A 26,597-nucleotide genomic window follows, 5' to 3' on the forward strand; every position below is an offset into this window, starting at 1 on the left:
ATCATAAAGGAAGAAAGCAATAAGTAAAGGAGAAAGAAAGAACATTTACATTAGTTTTACTTATGGTAGCCTTTTGACAAATCATTCCTATTTTTCAAATTTACACAGCATAACACTCTGAAAACATATTTCTTACCTGCATTAAAGATAATATTTATGTTGATTTATTTTATCTGTGACAATGATGCTTACCTAATCAATTCTGGTTTCAATTTTTTAATTTTATAGCAGTGCAGCCAAATTTTGGTTGAAGCCTTCTATGAAGAAGGTGATTGATAATAATCACTGTGGTTGATTACTATGTGTTAAAATTCTCTTAAATATTTGCATGAGTTTTTAAATGTCAATATTTAAACTGCATTAACTGGTGGACCTTCAACATTTTTTCTTTTTTACAAGTTAAAATCACTTACACAACGTTGTTTTAATTTTAAAACAAAGAGTAATGCTTCTTGGAAGAAAATGCCTGCGTAGATTCTTCAAGACAAACAGAAATTTCAATCATACCACCTTGAAAGAAATTGTTCATTTATAAAGACCTTGCCAAATTCTGCAGCAGCATCATATTCCACATTGTGATATAACTCCCTTAGAAGCTTCAGTGGAAGAACTAGTAGGCTATTATTACCATTCTCTTGGGATAATAATATTATATAATTATGATACAGATTTCATGGAAATAAACAAGAAATATACCTGCCTTTAAAAGAAATCTATTCTTGATCTTCTCATAATGAAAAAAAATTAAAAGTAACCATAGACATTAATGTTGAAATTTCTGTTGAAAAATATTCAATGATTAAGAATATTGCAAAAAGAATAACAGGGAAAATATGGCAGGGAAAATCCAGTTCATTAGCTTAACCTTTAGGGAAGCTGGAAGAGGCTATGACAAGCTAAAGGAAGAATTTCAAGTGCACAAATGTAACCTACTGGGATTGAAACTAATTCTCTGTCTGAATTTTGTAGATTCATAGAAGAGAAATTTATGAACCCCAGTGTCTTTAGCTTGAAATGAGTTTCACGTTACCGTAGTTTACATTTAAATACACATACCTTTTCAAATTGTTTCTATTTGCAATGTTAAATAAGCAACTTCATAAAACCTTTAAAATCACCTCTGTTTCTCCCTTAAATATTACAATTATTTGCAATATTAATTAACATGGCACTGTTCAGAATGGTAAACCAGAGTAATGTGTTAGGACACTGGGTACAGGTTTGCATTTTAACCATGCTACATTGTCAGACGTAACAGAATCTGGATGGAGCCAGCAGGTGCACAGGGCCCAGCTCCTGCTCTTTCACAAGCCGTGCAGGCCAGAGAAGCTGACATAAGTAATTTTCCCTAAGTAATCTGGAATTTGAGTTCAAATTTGAGCTCTAAAAATCAGCATTATCAAGGAATAATTGGACAGAAATCTTGTCTCTGTCTCTCTGTGTTAAACATAACAGAATCTCTTCAGACTTTTTTCAGGTTTTCATTTAGCACAACAGAGTGGTTCATCAGCTAGCAATTCAAATATGTAATAAAATCACAATGTATAAGCAGACTTTAACTTAGTAATTTGTTGAAGTGTTTTTTTCCTCCCTTCTGCATGCTTGCAGCCTGGTATCCATTGACTCTTAAGGAAGGCTGCAATTCTACAAATGGAGAGATAACAACCAAGTAGGTGAGTTTTCTGTAGGTGCCCTACTGAATCTTCACCTCTGAGTGTAAAAATTGATCTTCTGTCTACCACAGTAGAAACTTGTGGGAGACGATTTCTTGCAGCTTCCCCTGTGTTGATTGCTGTTTGCTTATCTCTAGCGACAGATAAAGCATTGCTGCCAACAGATTCTGTCAGCTTACATATCAAAGTGTGTGGAGGTTCAGGAGAACTTCAGTGTGTAATTGTGCAGATTTATAGCTTTTTTTTTTTCCCCAACAGATTTCAAACTTCATCTGCCACCAAGATAAAATAGCAAACAATGCTCTCAGAGCATTTTTCAGCTGAGAATTTCACATGGCTATTATATTATAGTAAGCATTAGGCACAATGCTTTAAACTACACTTAACATGTATGTTAAACATATCACCTGAAAAACAGAAAAACTATACTGTAAATACCAAAAATTGTAAATGGTAGTATTGTAATACAAGTTGGCATATATTAAAATTAAAAAAAAGATATAAGAATTTGATGTTCATAATGTTTCCTTCACTTTAGGACTTACAAAGCAATCCTGCAAAAATTATGGACACAAAGATAATGATTAAAAAAAAAATCCTAAAGAAAATCAATCTGCCTGAAAATGTTACGTATACGAAAATACTGGTGAAACCAGAACTGACAATTCTGTTAAATGACCTACTTAGTTGTGTTTAGAATTTATCTACGTTAAAGGTGTTGCTAGTGAACTAGTCACACTGTTCTTTAGTTCTTTGATGCCATTGAACAGAACTCGAGTTTCAAAAGTCTCATTCATTCTCTCCAAGCCTTTTCTCCCTGCAGAAAATCTCTTCTATGACATTTTTTCACACTGTTCCTGAAACCTCATCTACTTGGAATTGTTCAGTTTTATCTTCCCCACACAAAGACTATCAGGATACCGCATCCTATTGAACCGAAACTAAATTACTGGAAAAAGCAGAATAAGAAAAAGACTGCAGAGGCAATAGGGCTGAGTAATGAGGTACATATGTAAATACATGCAATGCCAATTCCAGCAGCTGAGGTTCCCCAAAGATTCTATAGCAATCTGATCTGTAGATGGTTATGTGCCTCCTTCAAAACCTCCTGGAAAGATCCCATGCTAGAGGATTATGCCATATGCAGTCTATACATGCTCTGTAGGAAATGTCTAAAGCAGCTGATACCACAAAACAGAGACATTACATTATGGTAACTTGAAATTTCCATTTTTTTTTCACTGTTATGTACAGGAAAAAAATATAAATGCAAAATACAACTACCTCATTTTTAGCTTTTATATAAAAACAGCCACAAACAGGTATTACCTTCATGAGAAATTTCTTTCCAAGGATTAGGTGGATACATGAAAGCAGCATTCTGGATTTGGTCATGTATGTCTTCATCTTCATTGAATGGAAAGGTACCACTGAGGCTTACATAAATGATGACACCCACTGACCACATATCCAGAGATCTGTTATAGCCTTTGTTTCTCAGTACCTCTGGAGCAAGGTAGGCTGGTGTTCCTACAACTGAACGCCTAAATGATTTCTCTCCAATGATTCGGGCAAAGCCAAAATCACAAAGTTTTACCTGTTTAATGAAAAATGCTAAAGTAAGACATAAATTATTTTTATTATTAAATACATAGTTGAGGAACTTTTATCATGGTTTAGTTGCAGAATGTATCTCTACTGCTCCTTCAAGGATACTTTTTTTAAACTCCTCTTTGAGAGGAGTATCTTATTTCCACCGAGACATTTAGCTGCTTGAAAATTCTCACTTAATTCATTACAGATCCTTCCCTTCCAATTATTGGTATTGATATTACCTAAAAATTATCAATAGTACTCATTTTGAATATGGGCAGTTGAAGATTACAGATGAACTCTGCAGATCAAAGGTAAGAGAAGCTGATAAAAATACCTTTTAATGAGAAATATGACCAGTCAGAAGGTATATTTAAATATCCTGCAATCTACACGGCATTTAAATTCATAAAATGAAAGAAGAAGCTCTAGTTCTTCATGAACTCTACCCCAGCTGTCAGAAAAACAACTTTCTTTCTGGAGCAAATCAACAAGCTAAGTAATTTGTTCTGTAATGGTGAGCAAATTAGAAACAATCATACAAATAGCTATGTCACACTTGAAAATCTAGTTGAATATTTTAGGCAAATGACAAAAGACAAGGATTTTCAAACATGACTTCTTTGTAAAGAGTTTTGAATAAGTGATTGCTTTTTTTCTTATCTAAAAATTCTGTGTAGACAGGTCACTAATCACTTTCTTGTTTATACATAAAATAAACATTGCTAACACTTATTAATTTGAATAATTTATCTTAAGAAAAGGGCATTTTCTACTTGCCTGTGGGAAAGGATCAGCTGATGCCAATAACACATTTTCTGGTTTGAGGTCACAATGAACAATATTTTTGAAATGAAGATGTCTTAAAGCAACAAGGATCTATGAATAAACAAATCAAATTATGTTTGTTTGTTTTATATTGTTTTACAATATCTGAGACCAGAGAAGCAAGGACTTGTGTGAAGAAAAACAATTCAACAAGAATGTACCTTTTACAGAAATGTCAACAATGAAAAGAAAAAACCCACCAAAAGCAAAAATGTCAGCTATTATTTGCTGTGCCTCAAGTTTTCTTGATATTACACTGCATGAAATATGATTTTTCCCTCTCCAAAGAGTTTACATTATAAACATTTTTTAAAAACTGGGTTCTAAGTATTTGTTTACTTTTTTTGTCCATGAAACCTCTGAATGTAGAAACATTTGCAGAATGACTTACCACATCTAAATTCAATTAAAAAAAAAATCACAGAAATATCATATGATCCAATTTAAGTGTTTTCTTGAAGAGAGAAAAAATAAAGAGCGTTGTATGTATTTCTATTCTCTTACATATACAAGATGCTTTGGAAAAGATTGTGAATGGTCAGGACCGTATCTACATTCAATACTGTACTGATGGAAGCCTATTCAACCTACGGTGACTGAAGGCCCACACTAAGATCTTAAATCATCTTGTCCAGGAGCTGCTTTATGCTGATGACGCCGCCCTTGTCGCCCACACAGAAGCAGCTCTGCAGTGTTTAATATCCTGCTTTGCAGACGCTGCTGAGCTCTTTGGGCTGGAAGTCAGTTTAAAGAAGACAGAAGTCCCCTATCAACCTGTACCTCGGGAAGTCTTCCATCATCCCCATATCACCATTGGCCAATCAGAGCTCAAATCAGTCCAGCAGTTTAATTACCTACGTAGCCTCATCTCCTTGGATGGTAAGATTGACAGAGAGATAGACAACAGATAAGCAAAGGCATATAGTGCTTTTGGAAAACTCCATAAAAGAGTTTGGTGAAATAAACACCTGAAGAAAAGTACCAAGATCAGTGTTTACAGAGCCATTGTGCTGTCTACTCTCTTATATGGTTCTGAATCATGGGTCATCTACCACCACCACCTGCGTCTCCTAGAACACTTCCACCAACGCTGCCTCCGTACAATCCTAAACATCCACTGGTCAGACTATGTGACCAATACATCTGTTCTAGAACAAGCAGCAGTCACAAGTATTGAGGCCATGTTACTGAGAACACAGCTGCATTGGGCAGGACACATCTCAAGGATGAAGGACCACCGCCTCCCTAAGATCTTGCTTTATGGTGAACTTGCCACTGGCTGCCGCAAGAGAGGAGCCCCGAAGAAGAGATACAAGGACTCCCTGAAACAACATCTCAGCCTTGGCCATACTGATCAACATAACTCGTCTACTCTGGCCTCCAATCGGGAGGTCTGGAGACACACCATCTATAACACTGCTGCTTCCTTTGAGAACACACGCATGATCACTCTTGAGGAGAAAAGACAACACAGAAAGAATCGTGTCTTGCAGAATACACCACCTAAGGAGTCTTTCTGCTGTGCCTTTTGCAACCAGATGTGTCTACCTCGTATTGGCCTTATTAGCCACCAGCGTGGCTAATAAGCTCTGTCCATAAATGTGGATAGAGCCCTTCCCAAATCTTCCTTCACAAAGCCTAGCCATGACATACACGAGAATATGGCAACTGAGTGTAACAGATATCCATCCTTTTTGTGTGGCTTCAACTCCATTCCTTACGTTTGGTCAGGGGCTGGCAGAATTTGCCAGGTAATGGTGAGGAGGCTGAATGAACCTGTGAATAGATTCTAGAGCTTGTGGCAGTTTTGCCCACGGATGCCTGGAGACTAGGGAACCTGTTAAGTTCTACACCAAATAATAAACTTATAAACACCATGACACTGATGTTTCTGCTCCTTTCTTTTTTCTGACTGTTGAAGCATAGGCTGCTCAGACTCTGAGGTGGCTCACTACTCAATTGTGTATCTAAATTTAAAACAGTATTATGGACAGCTAAGGAAGAAATATGATAATATGACAATAGGAACCCCTCCAAAAAACCCAGATCAAATTGTTAACAGAAGCCATAAAGGAAGCCAGACTCATTTAATCACAGGTAGCACTGAGATCCAATCTCAGCATAGAAAATAGGTGTACCAGTGCATAGTACAAACTGCAATGGTTAGGTATGGGGCAGTTCAAGAAGCTCAAATTTCTTTTTGCAGGTCTTAAACAGTTTGCTTTTAAGCACTTTCCATTCCTTTCTTGTGCTTCATTCTTCAAGCATTTGAGAAACTGTAGCTTAATGTCCCTTCCATCCAGCAGCCAACAGTCGTATATGTATCTAGTTCTACGTCCTCTTAATGGTTTACTACCTACCAGATAATGTGCAGAAACGTACAGAAAGTTGTTTTGCCATCCCTGATATTACAACTCAGGCTTTCATAAATCAGACAGGTAAAATACATCAAAAGCAAAAGATAATAAACAGTGATCATAATTGAACTCAAATTTCTGTCTTACCTGAGTAATTAAATTTCTTACCTGAGTAATTAAAAACTTTGTTATTCTCTCTGGCAATCTGCCCTTTTCACTTGACAAGATCATCTCCAGCATATCTCCATGGAGTTTCTCCATAACAACAAAGACTCTTTCCGGTGTCTCAAACATACACTCCAGATTTACAACTCCAGGATGATGAAGATTCTATTAAAGACAAATAAAGCACTAGATTTCCCAATATGATTGGTAGTTTTTATCATCACATAGCCAGACTTCAGATTCCCACCTAAACCAGATAGTGTTTCAGTACTTGATAATTTAAACTGTATGCCTAAACTGTGGGCAACAGGCACGAAATTTCTCAGGACAACACAGGAGAATGTATGAACTTCAAATTAGTTTAACAAACATATATTTTCCTTATTGTGCCTGGTGCTTAAAACTGGAGAAATTGTAACTCCTAATGTAACACTGACAATACATTTGTTCTTGGTTGTTTATGCAGATTAAGCAGCAAAAATACTAGCATTTTTTCAAAAACACTAGTGATTATCAGTTAAAATAAATATATTATCCGCTATTTATGGAAATAAATAATGGAGTTAATACAGTAAAAAAGAAAAGAAAAATTACCTGTAAAATTGCAACTTCATTTCGAAGTTGACTTTCCTGTTTAGTTGGAAATCTTAGTTTATCAATTATTTTAATGGCAACATCTCTTCCAGTTTTGCGATGTTTTCCTGCATTATTAAAACAAAAGGTCTCTATCAATTAACATGACTAATTATGAAAAGTGTTCTCTTTTCAGGGATTGTACAAATGGTCACAACCAAGTAATTCTTAGTCTGCAGCTAATTCATTAAAAGTTTTCTGTCATTTCTCTTCTTTTCACCCTTTGGCAACAGAACTTTTTTATTGTCACCTGAGAAAGCCGTTTAAACTTGGAAGAAACATACATATGGAAAGTCTTCTCTCCACTTCAACAATATAGATGCAAAGTTAATTTTCTCATATCTACATCAGCAGAAGCTGCACTGTCTGCAACTGGCCAGTTATTGGCTTAATCCTTCACTGGTAGCTCCAGACTCACAAGTAATGAACTAAGTGATAGCCTTTAGGCATGTAAGTGCATGTTCCATGTTTATCAGAGAGTCAGAGATTCTTCAGTGAGTAATTTGTTAGTTCTCACTTAATACTGTCTCAAACAACAGCGGTACCTAAATAAACCCCCAAAAACTGCTCAAAAAAGAAGGAAAAAGATGGAAAAAATTACTAAGAAAAAGAGAAACAATTCTAACAAGCTACTGAAAAACAATAAAAAATACCTCACTAGAACATATCAAGAAAAACAGAAAGAAGAATAATTTTTTTATCCATCACAGCTCTCAAAAAGAACAGCTTTCTGCACTTCACCATTTTCTTTATTAGAACTTACAGAGAATATGAAGCTATTGATATACCCTGACCCACTACTGGGTAGAAAACTTCAAACTACAAAAAGACTTCACCAACACAAAGCATAATCATTATTTAATATATAATGCTTTCATAAAACAACAGACAGCTAATTTCTAGAACAAAACATTTCAGAGTCCAAATACTTTCACCATGCTAGAAAACTTCTATCTTAAGCACGACTGTGCAACAGAGCAAAGCCTTACCTCCATAAACAATTCCAAACTGTCCTGATCCCAATACCTCATCTGGGAAGATTTGGTATACGGTGCTAATATCCTGTTTATATAAACATAACAAATATTAAGCCTTGAGGATATGGAAACAGAATCTGTATTTCATTTGCTTTTTCTACTGGGAAGTAGCATACACTTACTACAGTACATTTCAAAATATATTATCTGCCAAAAAAATTCAGGTGAGTTTTCATACAAGCCACATTAACTGTAATTGCTGCAAAAGCTGAACAATCTTCAACAGGTTCACTGAGAGGGGTAAAATATTCCATTCGTGCCAGACAGGGAGTCTCATGTCTCACTGTTTCTTAGTGCCTTAACACAGGCTAAAGCATAAACTGTTAGCAGATTCATCTGGGACACTCAAACATCAAATCTTGCAGCTCAGTGTTATTTTCCTGATATTTAACCAGCAGCATATACAATAAACAGTAAAAGAATGCCTAGGAGTTGAAGATAAAGGCTGTCTTACTTCTTCTTAGGAAACAAATGGACACACCCCTCGCAGGCAATTTTGTGACAACTACCAGAGCTGTCCCAAAGCTTTACTTGGCTGCAGGGAGTATCTGTTTTTTAGCTCTGCCCATGAGACAAAACAAAAGTAGTGTGACTGTTTACCTTGACCGCATGTCCTGTGTCTAACTGTCCTCGCATAAAAGAAATGCAGAGTTCTTTGTGTAACAACACATTTTGTAACAACACATGCAACTCTTCCTTTGAATAGAGTTTCATCTTCATACGACAGAGAATATCTGATCTCTCAAAGATGACAGAAAATGGTATACTTATCAGGGCTTGCGGTCAGCTTTATGAAGTTCAGCTGACAAATTCCATGAAAATAATTTCTATACCTCACTTTTCCACTTGCTAATTAACATCCTGCAAAGATCCAGAGTTAAAGTCTCTGTTCAGTGAAATTACCCATACATAATTCTTGCATCTCAAGAAAAGGTGTCATGAAGATGATTTTTGTCAAAAGTTAGCAAAGCTAATTGTTAAATTTCTACAAAATAACTGAGAAATGGCTGATAGGAACTCCTCTAACATTCCTCTTTGCAAAACAGATCAATAACTTTGCCAGCTTAATCACAGCATGTCTAGCACTAGCATCCAGAGAACACTCACCACATTTTCTTGAACTTGGCAGTTTGACACAGAAATACTGATGGATATATCCCCTGGGGAAGAAAGCAAAATATACTTTAGATTGCTGTGCTTTTAGTTCGAACATGTAGTAATAGAAAATGACGTTCACATTACATCAATATCTACTGACAGCTCTAGAAATTGTACCAATTAGGTCAGCTTGTTCATCTACCAGCTAATATAAAATTACACCAGCCCACAAACACGTGACTCGAACAACAGTTTTGCGGTGTATGGAAAAAGCAGAATTATAAATTTCATTATTAATTTTTTAATACTGGATTCTCATCATTCCCATTTATAAGCTCCTTATTGTTTTTTTCCATTTTATTTTGAGGCTGTGTACCTCAGTCAAGTAACAACTGCAACTAGAGTAAACTGGTTTTATTTAGGCGATTTAATTATAATTTTTATTTACAGAGTCATCTACAATGTACTTGATGCTATTCTGATGAAGGCAAATACACATTCAAATTAGACTGCATACTGTTACAAATAATACACATTTCAACTGGCTTAACAGACATCATCAAAACATATAATGGAAACAAAGTCTTGCACTTGTCCTTTAAAAAAACAAACAGCAGATCGAACCTCTACCAATTCAGAGCTTAGGATGTTGTCATAAGCATTTCGAACTGCAAACCTTCTGAGGGGTTCAGTAAAAGTTGAGAATATACCTACTGCTAACTGTACTACACAAAGACAACACTTTGGGGAGGAAAGAATGCTTCTTTGGAGCATTGCCACTTCTGTCTCCTTTTTCTACCTAGAATTCTGTTCATGTGGACTTTCATTTTCTTAGTAAAAATTTCAGCCTTATCAAAACCAGTGTCCCCTACTATAAATCCTTTTTTACACATCAAAGGCACTTGCTACTACCCATGAGCACTAATCCCATTGTAGTAAGTAACATGAGTAACTTCTGCTTCATGTGGCTTATTCCCTTTCCTTAGGAAGACTGTTTCTGGAATGGAATGTTTCAGTTACCTAGAGGCTTTTTATCATTGACAATTTGTTTTCAAATGTATGTACTGCTGTGTTTACATGAAAAAAAGCATGGACAAAGACATAGTCAAGTCTTACTTTGAGCAAAAGACAGAAGGTTGTTATCATTCTCACTCTCTACAGGAAATTGTTCTAAAGGTCTCAGACAACCCTAATTTTTGCACATATAACCCAAAAATAACTACTAACTTGCAAAAACATTTTTCAAACTTCCCAAGAGGAAGAGAAGACAGCTGTCATGCCCAGTCCAGCATTTCAGGTGATTTGTCTAGCTATGCTGTGCTCAAACCAGGGCCACTAGGCAACTAGTCTGATGGAAATGACATACAGAATTTGACACTATCTTATGCAAGATCCCAGTAGAGAAAGCAAAGGACATTTGTTGATCTTGTTTGATACAAGAGCTGTTGTGCCTGGAGATGCAAAGCCACAGACTGTCGTATTACTTGGTTTCTGAAGGGCTTGTGGTCTCATTAGCATTTTATGCTGCACTAATAGCATCCAGATGTCAAGTGCTAAAGCGGGTGTATGTTGCAACAAAAGATCTAGTCCAAATTGTGTAGACACATCCAAATTCACTTTACACTGACTAGGCTGAGTAGAAGTAACAGAGCAGCCACAGCAGCACATGCCTAGTAGTGAGGAATTGTTTGCTCTGTGCTACTTTATTATCAGTACTCAAGCTAGATTTAAACAAGTTTCATGTTTGGTTTACATAAACTGTCAACTTTGCTACAGAATTACACAAAGGTATGTAAATTGGAGGCAATGGTGTACTCAGTCCTTTTGTTCCTGGATATCACACATGCCTTGTGCTTAGAATAGCTTTCTTCACACTAGAGCTCTTTTCATCTCAGCATGGGACAATATTTCAGGCAGTTATACAGCCAAATGTGATGAAAGGGACCATGTCATCTATGCTGCAGTGACCTAAAGGGTGAAGAGCTGCTTCTGCAGATAGTTAGAAATAAAAATTACAGTCAGGGAGAAAATCTATCAATTCCAAACTGGAGCTCAGAAAACTTAATCCCTCTGCACAAGGAGGCTGTTTCTCACATCAGCAATACAAATTTGGATGAGATGCCTTACTAATATCATAACTATTTGCTCACTAACAAATCCGGACCTTTGATTAATACAGATGTCCTACTATAAACCAAAAACACATGGATGAGAAACTGTGGTGTTTAAAAAAATATGTAGACAAGTAATAAGCCATGACAGGATAGCCTTTACCAACTGTGCAATACCTCCTTTCAATGTGTGCAGAAGACTGAGCAATGTCATTTGTGATGGAACTTTACTTATCTGAAATGGAGGAAATGAATAAACTTACTGTGCAGGCTGGGTCCTGACCCAGTTGATGCCCCTTTAGGGATGACAGGCATCAGGGCATGCTGTATTGCCATCTCCCACATTCGTGCCACATCAATGCCAATGCCACTGCTGATAACACTGTTATTCAGCGGAACACTTGAGAGGTTTTCTACGTTTTCTCCAACATAATAGACTATATTTGCTGTGCTTATTTCAAAACAATGAGGATTGGCCCCTTGAGGCAGCAAAGTGAAAGTTTTTGCAGGTTCCAGAGACAAAATTTCAGACAATGGGATTTCCTAAAATGAAGAAAATATTTTACTGCCTGTGTATAGATTATCAACATATAAAACTAAAGCATGAACTTTATTTAAGTAACTGATGATATTAGCCATTACTTTTTACCACATGCTTCTTCCAGAAACAAAAAGGCTCTTGTAACCTGAAACTGGGACACAGAGGACTGTTGATGGTAAAATACTAAAGGTTTCTTTCCAAGACCAAGCAGAACTTCAATTATTTAATTGAATGTATCAAAGAGAGTAGTGAGGTTCCTTCAGAAAAAAAGCAAGATCATGAAGATATCAACAGAACTCCATTAGAAAATAAAACCCTGTTGACTTCCTGTATAAAACCTTTCCATTTCCACATGTATGTTACAGGTCCTTGCTAGCTGACATCTTTCTGATCAGAGACTTGCTTGTGAAAAGCAAAACACATATATGCAGACTAAATAATAAAAAAACCCCCATAGATAGAAGTTATACTACTAGTTTACTTTTAGTAAGTATCAATTTAGCAATTCAGTCCTTATATTCCTCTGGTATAAAAAGAGTTTGAAAAATATTCCTTACTTTATAATATTTGCTTCCAGTATCATTTTGAAAAAGTGTAATGCATTTGCTGTCCAGCCTCCAGTAGTGTCGCTTCCTCTGCAATGAAAAACAAGTGAAAAATAGTTCTAGCACTTTCCAAGTAAATTAATGAAATGTTCGTTTCTCAAAAACACCACTGCCAAACTGTTTCACTTTAGTTTGAAGAGGTATATTGTGAACAATAAAGATTCATTTGTTATTATAAGATTTTAATGAAGACTTTATAACTGAATTTAAGATTTATAGGGCCATGTTCTTTTTTTTCCAGTAATAGCTCTGTTAAAACTGTACAAGTTTTAAAAATCCAAAATGTCTGCATTACACTCAGTACAATTTGCTACCAGTATGCTCCTAAAATAACTAAAATTGCTTTTTGTATCACTTGTAACAGCCCAGTTTGCTTTTCGAAGGTCACATACTAAAAGCTTTATTTCTGTTTTAGCAAGTTGGAAAGAAAATAACTTTTTTCTATGCTAAATCTACTTTACCAAAGTCTCAAGTCAACTAGCAGTAAAGTATCTGGGAGACTGCAGCTGAAAGGTAAAACCTACTTTACAGAACTCCTAATGTGTTAACATTATGTTTTACTTCCTTCAGAATGCCTTTACATTTGGCTTCCTATAATGCAACAGACATATTCAAATGTTTTTTGTATGTTTTAACTGTCTCCTGTTCTTATAAGCAGTGCCAGTCCTTAGTTATGACAAGAGTCGGGATCTTAGGAATCATGAAAGTGCAAAAAATGCCTCACATGAGTGACTGCAAATTAACAAAGTATTGTTAGAATTTGATTCTATGCTGTCATGTAAGACAGGTCTTAACATTTCTTACCAGTGTGTCCTTGCTTGTATAGTGAACCATCCAACCCTCCTTCATTACTGTGCTACTTCTCCTTTTTGTGTGCTTCACAGACTGTACGATTCTCATTAATGGAATATTGTTGCTGGTTGAAGGGCTTAAGAATAAATCATTAAAGGTTTTTAAAAAGAAGAAAACTTTGGACAAAATGAAAAAAACTCTTTTAAAACAGAATATACACACACACACACACACACACACACACACACACACACACAATATCCACATTTATTTTTATAATTGCTAGCAGACCAGGACTGCACACTATTTTGCTTTGCCATTCCAAGTATTATGAAAATGAAATATTATGAAGAAAAAAGATTGCAATGCCACGTCATGAGAATGTCAGAGACCTTACGAAGGCTTACACACACTCTTCCAAAAATATTCCTCAGGATGAGCTCAGAAAATGGGCAAATGACTAGAGCCTCAGCTAGGCTATGGGAGCCATAGCTCAAGCCTGTGCTATGTATGATTCAGATCAGTACTTGATCTTGAATCTCTCATAACCTAAGTAAACACTGGCCATCAGACTACTGTCCTGTGATCTTCCTTGGGTTCAAACACACAATGGAGTGATGGCAATTTACAGAGTAGAAAACGTGTCAGCTGCCCAGCTGCACATGCCCTGGCCGGGCACAGCAGAGAATCTGCTGGAACCTCTCAGAGAAAGAGGTTTAAGCTAACACATTTTACCCATAAAGACTTAGAGTGAAACCCTACTGCCTTGCCCTGTGGGGTATGCACAGTGCAACTTTCCCCCACTCAGCTGACACACAGTAATTCGGGGAGGCAGGGGAACGTGACAGTATGCCTGACAGCACTGCTAGACAAAAACTGGTAGTAACCAGATGCAACAAAGCCCATCTTCCTTGCTGTTAGAGTTAACAATTCCTAAAGCAGGTTCTGTGTAGTGGAATATGGACGCAATCTACTTCAACCCTAAACATGAGTGATTAGTTATTTCTGGCAAAACTTTAAACAGTGATGATGCGTTGTATGTGAATACACAGCACACACAGAGCTCATGTATTCTGCCCTGCTAGCAAAGCTATCAGTGCAACAACTCCAACAAAAAAAGGTTGAAACTGCTCAGGAAAAGAATAACATGTTAAGTTTCCACAGTTGTTGTGACTGTGGATGTCTGCAGATGGCCCTGCTTCACTGTAATGCGTCCTGGAAATAAGAAATGTATTATGAATTGGTAGTTTCCCATCAAAATGCAAAAAGTGTGCTGTCTTAAAGTGTTGTTAAGTCTGTAGCATACAGTTAACATCTCTTTTTTGCCTAAAAATGATCAAACTATCTGCAGTTCCTATTTAACTATTCTTGTCTGTACTGACAAAAGGTTTACTTTTTATTTGTCTTTTATAGATCACTTAAAAATATCCATGCATATGGAAACTACCCTTAGAAATAACCGAGGGAAGGTATTACTGGAAACACAGGAATGTCCCTCAAATAGTAAAACAAGTTCCTTAGTTATGAATTTTTATTAGTATAACTGGGCATTTTTATTTTGAAAACCTGCAATGCTGTCCATTTAATACAACTTGGATGTTTAAAATGTTCTATGACATTGGTTTTGGGATATACGCACAGGTTTACATTCCAATACTACAAGATGTGTACAAATCATGTCTATGAAGATAAATATGACAGTAGTTCACCGCTGCAGGAAGTAAAACTGCATATTGTTGAAATGGATTGCTTTCTATTAGTGAAACAGGTGTATGATAGTAACAGAGAATTAAAGAGAACATGTTACTGAAAGAGACTCCCAGTAAGTAAACTAAAAGAGGAAATTTCAGGTCAAATGGATCTGTGAAAGAAAAATATTCTTTAATTCTTAAAGGTATAGACCCCTTGCATCAAGGAAATTACAGATGAAATTCCCTGACAATGAATAATCCCAACTTTTTCCCTACTATTCAGACAGTTCCAGTAACTGAATAATGCTTTCTTCTATTCAGACATTTCTGAGGAATGTTGCACAACTCAGTTCCTATTTTCCCTCCTGAGAAATCATTTAAAAGCACTAATCTAATTTGTAACTTGCTTCAAATTACTTCTTCAAGTTTGTCAAACTTTCCTTTTTTCTAAAGGCATCTAAACATCCAAACAAACAATTCATCTAGATTTGATATACCACAGCCACTTACATAATTCTTTTTTTGTTTCTTTAAATGACCAGGCACTGTGCTATTAGTCAGGGGAAAGACACTTTGGAAAATAAATAAGTAAAAAATAAATGAATAAATAATTTACTATCATTCACGCACAAATGGTTTCACATCATTTTCATATGAGAACAGACCTGTAACAACTATTTGTCCATCAGTTTTCAAGTGCTACTTCACTATGACAATAATTTCCAAGCTTCTCTTAAATTACTAATGCATGTAATCAGTGAAGCAATCTCACTGAAATTTCAGAACCACCACATATCACCAGTACTCTCCAAGCCCATGTAGATTCCCGCTTGATCCCTAGACATAATACTTACAAATAAACACAAAAGAAGATGGAAGGTACACTCACTCCCCAGCTCACCTGATCATCCTGTTAGATTCATCATGATCCAGATCAGCATCTTGCATTTCCCCGTTGTCACTATGGCATCCTGTCATGGACATCTCTGAATCGTGAGCCATAGATTCTTCCATGTCATCTATAAAACCACTGTTTCTTTCACTGTCATTGTCATCACTCCCTTCTTCCATGACCACATCAGACTCAGCCCCAGGACTAAGAAGATCTGCAATATAATTTCTCAAGTTATTATCTGAAAACATACAATACTCTGATCACAACGTCCTGGCGTATTTTAAGCTTCCGAAAAACTCAGGTTCTCTTTGGAACTCTATTGCCTGCATCTATCTCTACTCAGCACTCTGTGTACTGATGATATGTGGCATTTAACCAGTCATGCAGAAAATGACTACAGAAAACTGAAAAAGCATCAAAGCAAAATTTTTTCAGAAATACAACTTTTTAATAAAAAATGCTAAAGTCAAAGCAGAATTTCTTATCCATGGACTTCTATTGAAGATTCTATATTCATGAGCTTTATTTCTGAGATCTTCTGGCAGATTTTCTATGCAGCTTAAATGTTGTGTACTGGCTTGACGGCCATTGACAGGCTCCAGCTGCAAAATGATGCTAGAAGTATTTCAAAACTAAAAATCTTGTAATATGATGATATGACAGCGAACTACTGAAATAACTCCCAAGACAACTACTTATGTGAACTATATGTTCCTTTGCACCAGGGTTTTCTGTGAAGCCTACACAAAATGGCTCAGTAATCAATACTACTGAAATAACACTCCCTGACTTTAGAAAAGAAATATTCAATAAGCATCAAAATCAAAGCATTGCTGCTTTGTATCTGGAATACAAAAAGGAACAGAAAAAAAACCTATTTACCGAAGGATTTATATTACAAAGAACCACAAACGTCCCCCCAAAAACCCCTCAAAATAAAAAAGCCATTTTGTTGAAACTCCACCTGTTCCTACACAGGTTGTGATCTAACAAGCCAAAATCATCAGTCCAGTCAGAGAGTAAAGACAGCATTAGTTTTTCTGGGACATTGTGGTGTTTCAGAAATTTGAAGTAAGGTTAAAATCACATGGATTGCATCAAATAGTCTCCCCTAGAAACTTTTGCCTAATTGAGTAGAGGAAGGTTCTTGACAGTCAATGTAGGCAATGTCCCATAAGTAAAAAGCGCATTGAATTAGTTGACAGCAAAATCTTTGGAATTGATGGCATTTCACTGAAACTGGAAGTGCACAGCTGGAAGGTTTGTTTCCATATACAGTGGTCTTAAGATATTTGGATATAAATTACTGATGTGTGATTAAGAGACACATATTTCATCACTAGCAGAACCAGTCATTCAGTCATTCAGTGCAAGGTTCTCTCTTTGCTATTCCTACAACACTTTTAAAATCTCTATTTTTAATAAACATACAATGAGTTAAATAACTCCCTATATTTAGTATATAATGTGTTTACTAATGGTACCATACTTGGAATTTTATTGCTTCAGTTCTTCCTTCACTTACTATTTTGGGGAAGATTTATCACACAGCAGATGAACAGTGACAGATACTGTTTTTATTTATTAAGTTTGAAAATAATGTGGACTAAATTACTGTGAAAATAGAAATGTGATACAGGATGAAACTGCCTTTGATAATCCCCAGAACCCTGTATCAGTCATTTAGGACACACAATCCTGCAGATACATACTATGGATATTATTTGGTGTATAAAAGCCAAATTCTATAAATGAGAGCTTCAAGGAGTATACTTGGAGTAAGCCTAAAGTACGTGTTCTCACCCCAAGTGACTGTGCACAAGCTTTCCTCAAACTATCACTTCTCATCAGCCCAGCATCAGGTTCATGTGTAGGAGGTTAAGTCCAAACAAAAGGAGGGTGTTGTTTGTGAAGCAAAGGTGGGAAGAGGGCAGAGAGGGTGTGTTGGAGGCATGAAATACAGCTGCCTCAGGTGGAAAGAGGGAACTTGGAGGAGTAATTCAGAAACAAATGAAAATTTTGTTCATTTAGTCCAGCTGTGCAGAAATAAAGGTTACCTTCCTTTCTGTCTTCTCATAGCACTTTAGATCAACCATTCCTCTCTAAAACCACATTTATGCAGGGGAAAATTATAATTTATAAGCAGACTTTGTTATTTTCTCTGACCGCAAATCTCAGGGAAAGTCTACGCTGTTATCAATGGAATTAACATATTTTTTTAGCATATTTAGTTCTTGGATTTGAAAATCAAGCCACAAACTTCCATAAGCCTCATTACTTGCACTCCTGAAGAAATTGTTGTGTTGTGGGATGGTTAATGTTTAAATGAGGTATAATGGTGAAAGATTTAAAAAACCAAAAAATAATAGTGACTCCAAGAGTCCAGTGTGAGGTGCATCAGAGAGGACATGCAGTAGGAGTACATCAACTTTCCAGAAAATCATGCACCTTATCACATTTCAAGTGGGATACTCAGTATCTGCAGCAATGTTGCCATTAAACATAAAAGCTTTGTAGTGATACAGTCACACTACTATGAAAAATACTATGAAAAATATTAATTAACATTACTAATTTTGGAAGTTCTTGGTAAGTCTTCAATAAAGTAGATCACTTGCCTCATAAGGTAATACCTTATTAATCTCAGAAGCAGTTTAGGCTGACAACTTAACACAGTAATATGCATTAGAAACTGAACACTTCACCACACTTCTCCTTCCCTTATCACATAGAAAAGTGACATTTTCAAGGCAATCAACAACTCATCTACAACCACCCTTTTTTTTCTCCAGTACCGTCTGTCGAGCCTACCCATACACCCCTATACTTAACACCAAACCAACAGCACATGCATGGGAAAATCAGCAGATAGTCAAGCCTTTATTTCTGGCAACAGATATGATTAGTTTTATGCCAACAGTGAGAGGTGGAATTTTTTCCTGGAGGGCATTCCCAGTTCTTCTAGGTATGCTTTTCCTTCTCAGGAGGATTATCCTTAACCACTTTTTTCCCCCCTCCTTAGATTAAAAGGCAATTTTGTGCTTCTATCTGACAGGTAAATGCCAACTTCTCACATGTGTGGCTTTTGGCTTTCCTCTGGCATTCTGCATTGAACAGGCTATCTGCATTCAACCCAGTTTTTTGCTGCTGACATTGCCTCTGTGGCAGGTCACAGTTTTACATTTCTCTTTTATTTAGCTGATGGTTTAAACAATGACAGGAACAACTGTTAAGACAACTTACCCCCATTAATGGCAACTTCCCCCAGGCAGTTATTTGGCACTTTAGGAGCACAGCGCTTGTGACAGTTGAACCTACAGTCTGTTAAGTAAACAATGGACACAGTAAGATTATTTTTCTGTGACACAATTATATTTTTTCCTGCTATCCAGCCTGGAGATGGCAAGCCCTATAATGTCATTAATACAAGTTACATCTCCAGAGAGAGTGCAGTAGCCTGGCTGCACACTGCCTGTCAGTGGAATGGACAGGATGAAGATTCTAGAAGCATGTTTCCCTCGGGGGGAAAAAAAAGCATTTCCAAGGATAGCTGGGCGGAGGCACTACTGCAGCCAAAGCATGTGCTCAACACATCTAGGGGAGTGATGGGGAGACCCAAGTGCTTGGCTACAAAGCCAGAGCTGCTTTTCCAGTGAAAGAAGCAGATTGGGCAGTAGTGTATCTGCTGCAGCTTATGAGAGTGACTACATATCAAACACTGGTGACTGAAAATTGAAACAGGAGAACCCCAGCCAACAATTTTAAGTGAGAAAATATTTGTTCTTTACATCTCAAAGCAACTTCTAGACAGCTTGCAACTGAGGGTTCCTTCAATCCCTTCCCTGTTTTCCAGATATTTTTATTTCACTCTTCTTCTTTCATATGTGTAAGTAGCACTTCATTAGATGTCGTGTTAACTGTTTTCTTTTGACTTATGAACACATTTAACTTAAACTAAGAGCTGTAACTTACTAACACACCTGGAAAAGACTCAGGAAGGAAAAAACAGGTTGTCTATATACTTGTAATTATTTAAGACTGATCCAAAAAACAACCAAGGTACACTAGTGCCAAACTACAGGTACTTTTTTTTTTTAAATCAAGTGAATATTTGCTTAGGTCACCAGGATTCAAAATTAACTGAAACAGGTGATGACCTTTTAGAGATTTTGCTTTAGTTAAATTGAATCAGAATCACACCTTAAATTAAATGAATGCAGCTTTGAATTTCTGCAGGGTTCAAAAAGCAACACTAAGTATACTGATTAATTTTATGATAAATATTATTTATTTTATTGAAAGAAAGGCGATTTTAAGGATCTAATAGCCAACATTATCTAACACCATAGCATGAACACTACTTTGTATTTACAGGTACTCTAGCTGGCTAAGGTGAGCCAGCAATCTAGGCTACAATCCAAAGGGTCTGACTCAGTTCAGCACCTACTAAGATACAACAGCATGTAGACTTCAGAGCACATTAGTCACACTGAAAAAAATGTGAGTTTAAATTCTCATATAGCCAATCTTATTTTATTTCCATTACAACTTCCCCAAAACCTTGGACTGCTGGGACTCTAGCATATGCTTCAATTCACACATAAGACTTTTTAGATTGAAAACAATGAAGATAAGAACACAGTCCTTTGTGTTAACTACTAAGCTGTTAGCACAGGCTCACCTAGAGGTAAATACAAGATAATCTACATCTGAATGAAAAATGTAAGCTACTGCAGATACACCAAAGGGTAAGGATGAACAGCCATGCAGCCAGCTCCTGCAGAATACCAACAACTGCAATTTTGACTCCAGCTTAACCCAATGTAATTGTACATGTGCCTACACCTAGATAGTTTAGTGAGGAAATCATGAATAAGCCTACATAGTAACTACTCAAACACTAATTTAGTAATTTCATTATGATTAGCTTTTATGTTCCTAAAGGACATTTACTTACCTTTGCACTGCAAACCCTGTCTAAAAAGCCCTTTGAGAAGTTTCTTGCAGTACTGGCAAACCGTTGGACGTGTGTAAGAGTGGATGACAAAAGTGTGAGGCACTTTAACCTTAGACAGTAAAATCTTGTCTAGCTGAATAGGTCGTCCAATGTAAGACTGTGAATTTGACCTCTTCTCTCGCCCAGCGAATGATTCTGATGGTGTCTTTTGCTGTGAAATACATAAAAATAATTGTATTCATTTTTAAAAGAATATCATATTCATATAGTCAGTCACTTCAGGAACGCTAAGTCTTATGTCGTAAGAAGTCATGTAAGTGCCTTTAAGCACTAATACAACATGCATCACACCCCTCTCAGACTCCTTCTGAAAAATTTGAATGGTACTGAACAACAGCTTTGCCAACTACTATCATTCGTTTCACATTGTGACTGAAACAGGTTTTTATTCAAAGAATAAATGTTTTTTAATCAAAATGAAAATACTCAACAAAAATTTCTCAGAAAAGCATTTTGTATTCTGATAAAAACACAAGCCATTTTTACCTCTGTTATTTTCTGTTTTACATCAAATGCAACTTTGAAAGGCTGTATTTTTTGTATAAACATTAAGAAAATTATTACCTTATTCTATGTGTATGCAGGTTTTTTATAGAAAAAAAGATTAATATTTTCTATCCCCTTTATTTATAATATTTGCTACCACTAACCTTGCCACATTTAGATAATGCACAATTGATCACAATAGGTATTTAAATGCATATATATGAATATGTATGAAGTGAGACACTCAGTAAGGTATGGAATCCGAAGTATTCCTGGAAGAAAAGAGTTACCTTATTTTCTCTATTAAGTTCATTTAGATGTACAAATGGTAATTACCCCAGAAAACAACTCATCCAGAAAACTGCTTTCTCCTAATACTTGCCCTTGAGAAACAACCAAACTACACCAACAATTAACATGAAAAGGAGGAAAAAAGTGACAAGATGCAGCTTGATCATTTAAAACTCAACATCTTCTGACCATCATCTGCAAATAATCTGATAACTGAAGGCTAGAAAACAAGTCATTCACGATGAGCCTGCACTGTTCAAAAACTATAGCTACTGAAACTTAAGATAGACCTAACATGAAAAACTGTTTAGTTTCAAACAAATAATGTTACAACTGAGAAGGTTGATTGGTTACTATTCTCTGGTCAACCAAATATAGAAATACATTTTTGTATGCTTCTGAGAATCTTGGAGTAAAGATGAATTTACAAGTCATTTTGATGACAGAAGAATCTAAGGAGTTCCAGCCTTTGCCTTCATAGTGTATGTGCCACGGGGAAAAAAAAAAGTTCAGATAGATTTCTTGCTGTGAAGATAAATTCTTTTGCTTATACTGTAGAACTGTCTCTCCAAAGAAGCATATAGATGCATTGTAAAAATGCAATCCTTTCAAATCAAGGAAAAATACGTAAAATACATTATGTGAGCCAGGTACATATGGTCACCAAAAGGAAACTAGATTGAAACAACTATAAGAAAGCATCTGCCTTTTTTTTATCACAAATAATAGTGGAAGAAGTATGAGTACATACTCTGATATTATGTGTTTACTTCCTGAAGTTCAGATCTTCGCTCTGCAAAGCACTTATGCATATAAAAAAACATAAACAACAAACTAGTCTCAATTTAAGATTAAATTTATTCAATATTTGTTAGCTAGCAATAAAGTTTGCCTAATATTTCCACCACAGATTGTATTAAGTCTTATGAAATCAATATGAACAGGACTGTAAAAGGAAGGACAAAAGACCATCAGGGCAGAAGAATTAGCCACATATATACTGCACAAACTGCACTGCTCAACTACTGTAAGCCACCTGGAAATTATACCCCTTAGTATTTGTGGACAGGGCAAAACTCACAAGTGGAGTGAGAAATAGCAATGTGGTCCTCTCAGTCTTACGCTTGTGTAGAACAGGAACAGCTTTGGCCAGACTGATAACTACATCACAGTCTTAGTTGTGGCTTACAATCTACAGTCTCAACCTTACCCTATGGTCAGATATCTTGTCTGTCTGCTCTTCAGTGCTCACAAGAAGAAGTTTTACATGTGGCATACTACACTTTAATGAAAGTATTTTCCTTTTGAATAAAACAATTCTTTAATCACTACCTGCAAGGCATTAGTCACAGTTCGCTATCTTCCTCTTGAATGTGGACATTGGTGGACTTTCAAATGTAATGACACTAGTCTCTTACAATGTATTTTAACTGAAAAAGAGTAAGTATTTCTAAGGGAAAGAGTTCAATTGCTAGCTTTCATTATGTCACTGTAACAAAATAATATTTCAGTTTAGCATTCTTGACAATCTTACTTTTGTCTGCAGTACAAGTGATCCAAGTATCTCCTAATGCTATGATCTCTCTTAGAATCCTAACATATAATCTAAATTAAATCTATTTTCTATGATTAATCTTTGCCTTCATTTTCCAAATTATTGCTAAATCAAAAATTATTTTGGCAACTTAATACAGCTAAAAGCAAAGTCCAAAATACTTGATATCTAGGTGACTTTGTGCTTAAAGAATTTTAGAAGGTTGGTTTGGCCCAATTTTCCTCACCAAATGCCTTGCAGGTTTTAGAAACTTGCTAGGGTTGCTGAAATGTACTAAGACTAATCTTGGGCAGTTATATCATTAACAGAGGGAGATAGTCTTCACTACAGCTTTGGTTCTGACCTAGATGTCTGATCAAATCTCAGATGTGGTACAGTATAAGTGAGACAAATTTGCTATACTTTTTGCTTTTTCAGTTTGATGGCAAGTTTTTCGGTTTTAATGTGCTAGTATATGCTTATGCGAAAACGTCAGGTTGGACAAAAAGTGAATTCTAGATGCTCTACATGGAGTTGACCCTTTCTGAGATAACTCTGAAACAGTAATTCATCATACCACCAACCCTGATCAAATATTGAATTACCACTGATAAAGCTTTTGTCCTGTTAATAATTTTTTTAATTTATATTGGTCAATACACAGTTTTAATTTCTGAAATATTTACTTCAAGTCTCATTTCACATGGCTGCTGAGTCATGCTAGAGAACAGGCAATTAACTAAGTTTTGGCTAGTAATTTATAAGTGTTCTTTAGAGCTCAAGCAGTAATGGATAATAAGCAAAAGTAAAACACTAGAAGACCTACTGTAGGATGTCAGTCTTTAAGACTGGTTCCCACTTTAACGTTTTAACACAACTTTAATATTCAAACTGCTGCTTATATTTATGTTAACAATAACAAGATCAATAACAAATAAACAGAACAATTTCACCACCTTCACTGGTAGGCCAAAACTCATTCCAATAAATTCTTTATAGGCAGTATCTGTCGGCTTTTTATATTTCCAGTCCAATTTACAGAAAAAAGTATTTCAGTTTTTCTTTGGCATTCTGCAAGTGCTGGGCTGCCACATGCCAGCAGCATAGCACACCACGTAACACACCAGCAATTCTTAATTTACAGTGCCTTCAGGCCAAGAGGTAAAGCTAAATTTCACCTTCTTCCATGCTAGAAGAAACAGCATTCATGGATCTGGTGTCACTCCTGCATGCCCAGGCCTGATAAAACTGACTCCACTCCCTACCCCTTCCAGCCAGAGACAATATGCCCCTCTGCTCCTGCTCAGAGGTAGCAGGGAAAGGAAGGCTGGTGACAGAGAACTCATGGTGGCAGCAGTTTGAGCATCTTCCACATCCCTCTGACTACTGGCTGATTAGGAGGCATACCTCCTCCCCTTGTCAGATGAGCTTCTCCTCTCGTATCCTCCAGAACTCCTGTCAATATCCCTCAACTCTAACTTCCATCACTCCCAGCATCAGACAGATGCCACAATTTAAAGTCCCTGAAAGCACAGAAAATCAGGAACTATCTTATTTTCACTGCAAAAGCAAGAATCTTTTCCAAAAAGCACCTTCCTCTTCAGCTGGTGTGCGTGGTTTGTTAGAAAGATGAGTTTTTCCTGGTAGTCAGCCAGACTACTGACTCAGCAAGTCTGGAAAGTTCCCAGGAAATGATTGCTTAACCAGATTACACCATGGAAACTAACAGCCTGCATGGCTCCAAATACTAAATAGTCCTTTAGAACAATCATCCCAGCAAGGTAATCTATACTTTAGCAGCTCAGAGTATGATTTTCCAAGTGACAACAAACAGCAAGAAACATGTGCAGATACTTAACTGTCCAATCAAGCCAAGGACACTGATCACATCCAGATACTTCAATTAAATTATGCGAGAATATCTAATAGAATCCAGTTTGCTGACACTTATTTTGAAAAAAAAAGCTTTGTTTTTTTAATTGCAAGAAGGAAGAGGTGCCGAGCTTTTTCCACACATAGGGCATTCCTCATGACTCTTATTTAGCTGATGCCTTGCCCCTCCTTCTTGTTCAATCTCTTTGAATTTTTTGAATATACTGAAGCTACCCATGTGAGTTCTGTGAGCTTTGTTGAAAGCTACTAGAGGACACAACAATTTGACCACATTAGCCAGAAGCATAAAATCATTGTACAGAACCCTGTCATGGCAGGAAGAAGACAGTCTCCCAAGGGTAAAAATAGCTGAGCAGACCTTTTCTACCTTGTCCAAATTCATTGCAAAACACAATTAAGAAACTGAAATAAATACCGATTCCCCTCAAATGGATTCAGCTGTTCTTATTACCTGGATGAGTCTGACTGTCTTCTAGTATCACATCTGTTCCTCCCAGGCACAGAAATCAAAGAAACTTAATGCAGATGCTGAACAGACTAGTGGGAAGCAATAAAAGCTGACTCTTGGACACAGAGTTGGCCTCTTGGGAACAAAGACAAGGACCAACTCTGCAATTCAGCTGCATGGGCTAGTTTAAAACATAAAAGAGACTGCTGTTTGCCTGACTTATTTTAAAAGATATTGACAGTCCCACTAAAAATGTCCCAGGGATTCTGACAAAACTTTACCAAAAAGCTTCATGTTCTACAAGAGTCAGAAAGCAACTACTACCATTTTGACAATCACGCTTGCAGAAACACATTTAAATCAGTAACCTTCACTCAGAAGAGAACAGGCTACACAACCTATACTCTCCTAAATATATCATTTTTCAAAACTGTTCACAAAGAAGTGCTAACCTTTTACAGGTTCAGTATCTAAAAACTATTGCAACATTATTCCTGCGTTTTACATTGAGATGTTCAATCAGAAAGAACACAGGTATTTCTACAACTTTAAAATATTTGCCTTAACAAAAGAACAAGTTATCATCAGCTAGGGTTTTTTATTTACTTGAATGACTGAGAAAAGTGACATATATTTAAAAAAAAAAACAAACAGCAATAACTGTTTGCATGAAGTTTCATTTTCAGTGTTGAAGCAGACTTGTTGAAACATGCATTTCCTTCCTATATTAAAGGCAGAGGATAAAGCCTTAAAATGTTCATACACAATTTCTTCACAGGAAGCTACTGGTAAATGAGGTGCTAGATATCTATGTTACCACAGGAACTAGATGTTTTTAATGCAATGCAAATGTTGACTTTCTTTGACAAATTAAACTATGTGACTGTAATTAAGTGAATTCAAGGAAAC

General features: G+C 36.3%; 1 protein-coding gene across 2 annotated transcripts in view; it reads right to left on the minus strand.

The window, feature by feature from the left end:
* PRKD1 (protein kinase D1) overlaps positions 1-26,597 on the minus strand; it is a 127,142-nt gene that overhangs the window by 10,813 nt on the left and 89,732 nt on the right. For both annotated transcript variants that reach the window (XM_018082958.3, XM_018082957.2), the window contains 12 exons: positions 20,977-21,187; positions 19,263-19,340; positions 16,026-16,230; positions 13,446-13,569; positions 12,594-12,671; positions 11,759-12,038; positions 9,394-9,446; positions 8,239-8,311; positions 7,211-7,317; positions 6,620-6,781; positions 4,047-4,145; positions 3,003-3,270 (listed from right to left, as the gene is read on the minus strand). In XM_018082958.3, the coding sequence (XP_017938447.2) occupies positions 3,003-3,270; positions 4,047-4,145; positions 6,620-6,781; positions 7,211-7,317; positions 8,239-8,311; positions 9,394-9,446; positions 11,759-12,038; positions 12,594-12,671; positions 13,446-13,569; positions 16,026-16,230; positions 19,263-19,340; positions 20,977-21,187 (1,738 nt within the window). The remainder of the gene's footprint in view (positions 1-3,002; positions 3,271-4,046; positions 4,146-6,619; positions 6,782-7,210; positions 7,318-8,238; positions 8,312-9,393; positions 9,447-11,758; positions 12,039-12,593; positions 12,672-13,445; positions 13,570-16,025; positions 16,231-19,262; positions 19,341-20,976; positions 21,188-26,597) is intronic.

This window comes from Manacus vitellinus, unplaced genomic scaffold (assembly GCF_001715985.3).
Source record: "Manacus vitellinus isolate BGI_N305 unplaced genomic scaffold, ASM171598v3 scaffold_6_pilon, whole genome shotgun sequence".
Classification (NCBI taxonomy): domain Eukaryota; kingdom Metazoa; phylum Chordata; class Aves; order Passeriformes; family Pipridae; genus Manacus; species Manacus vitellinus.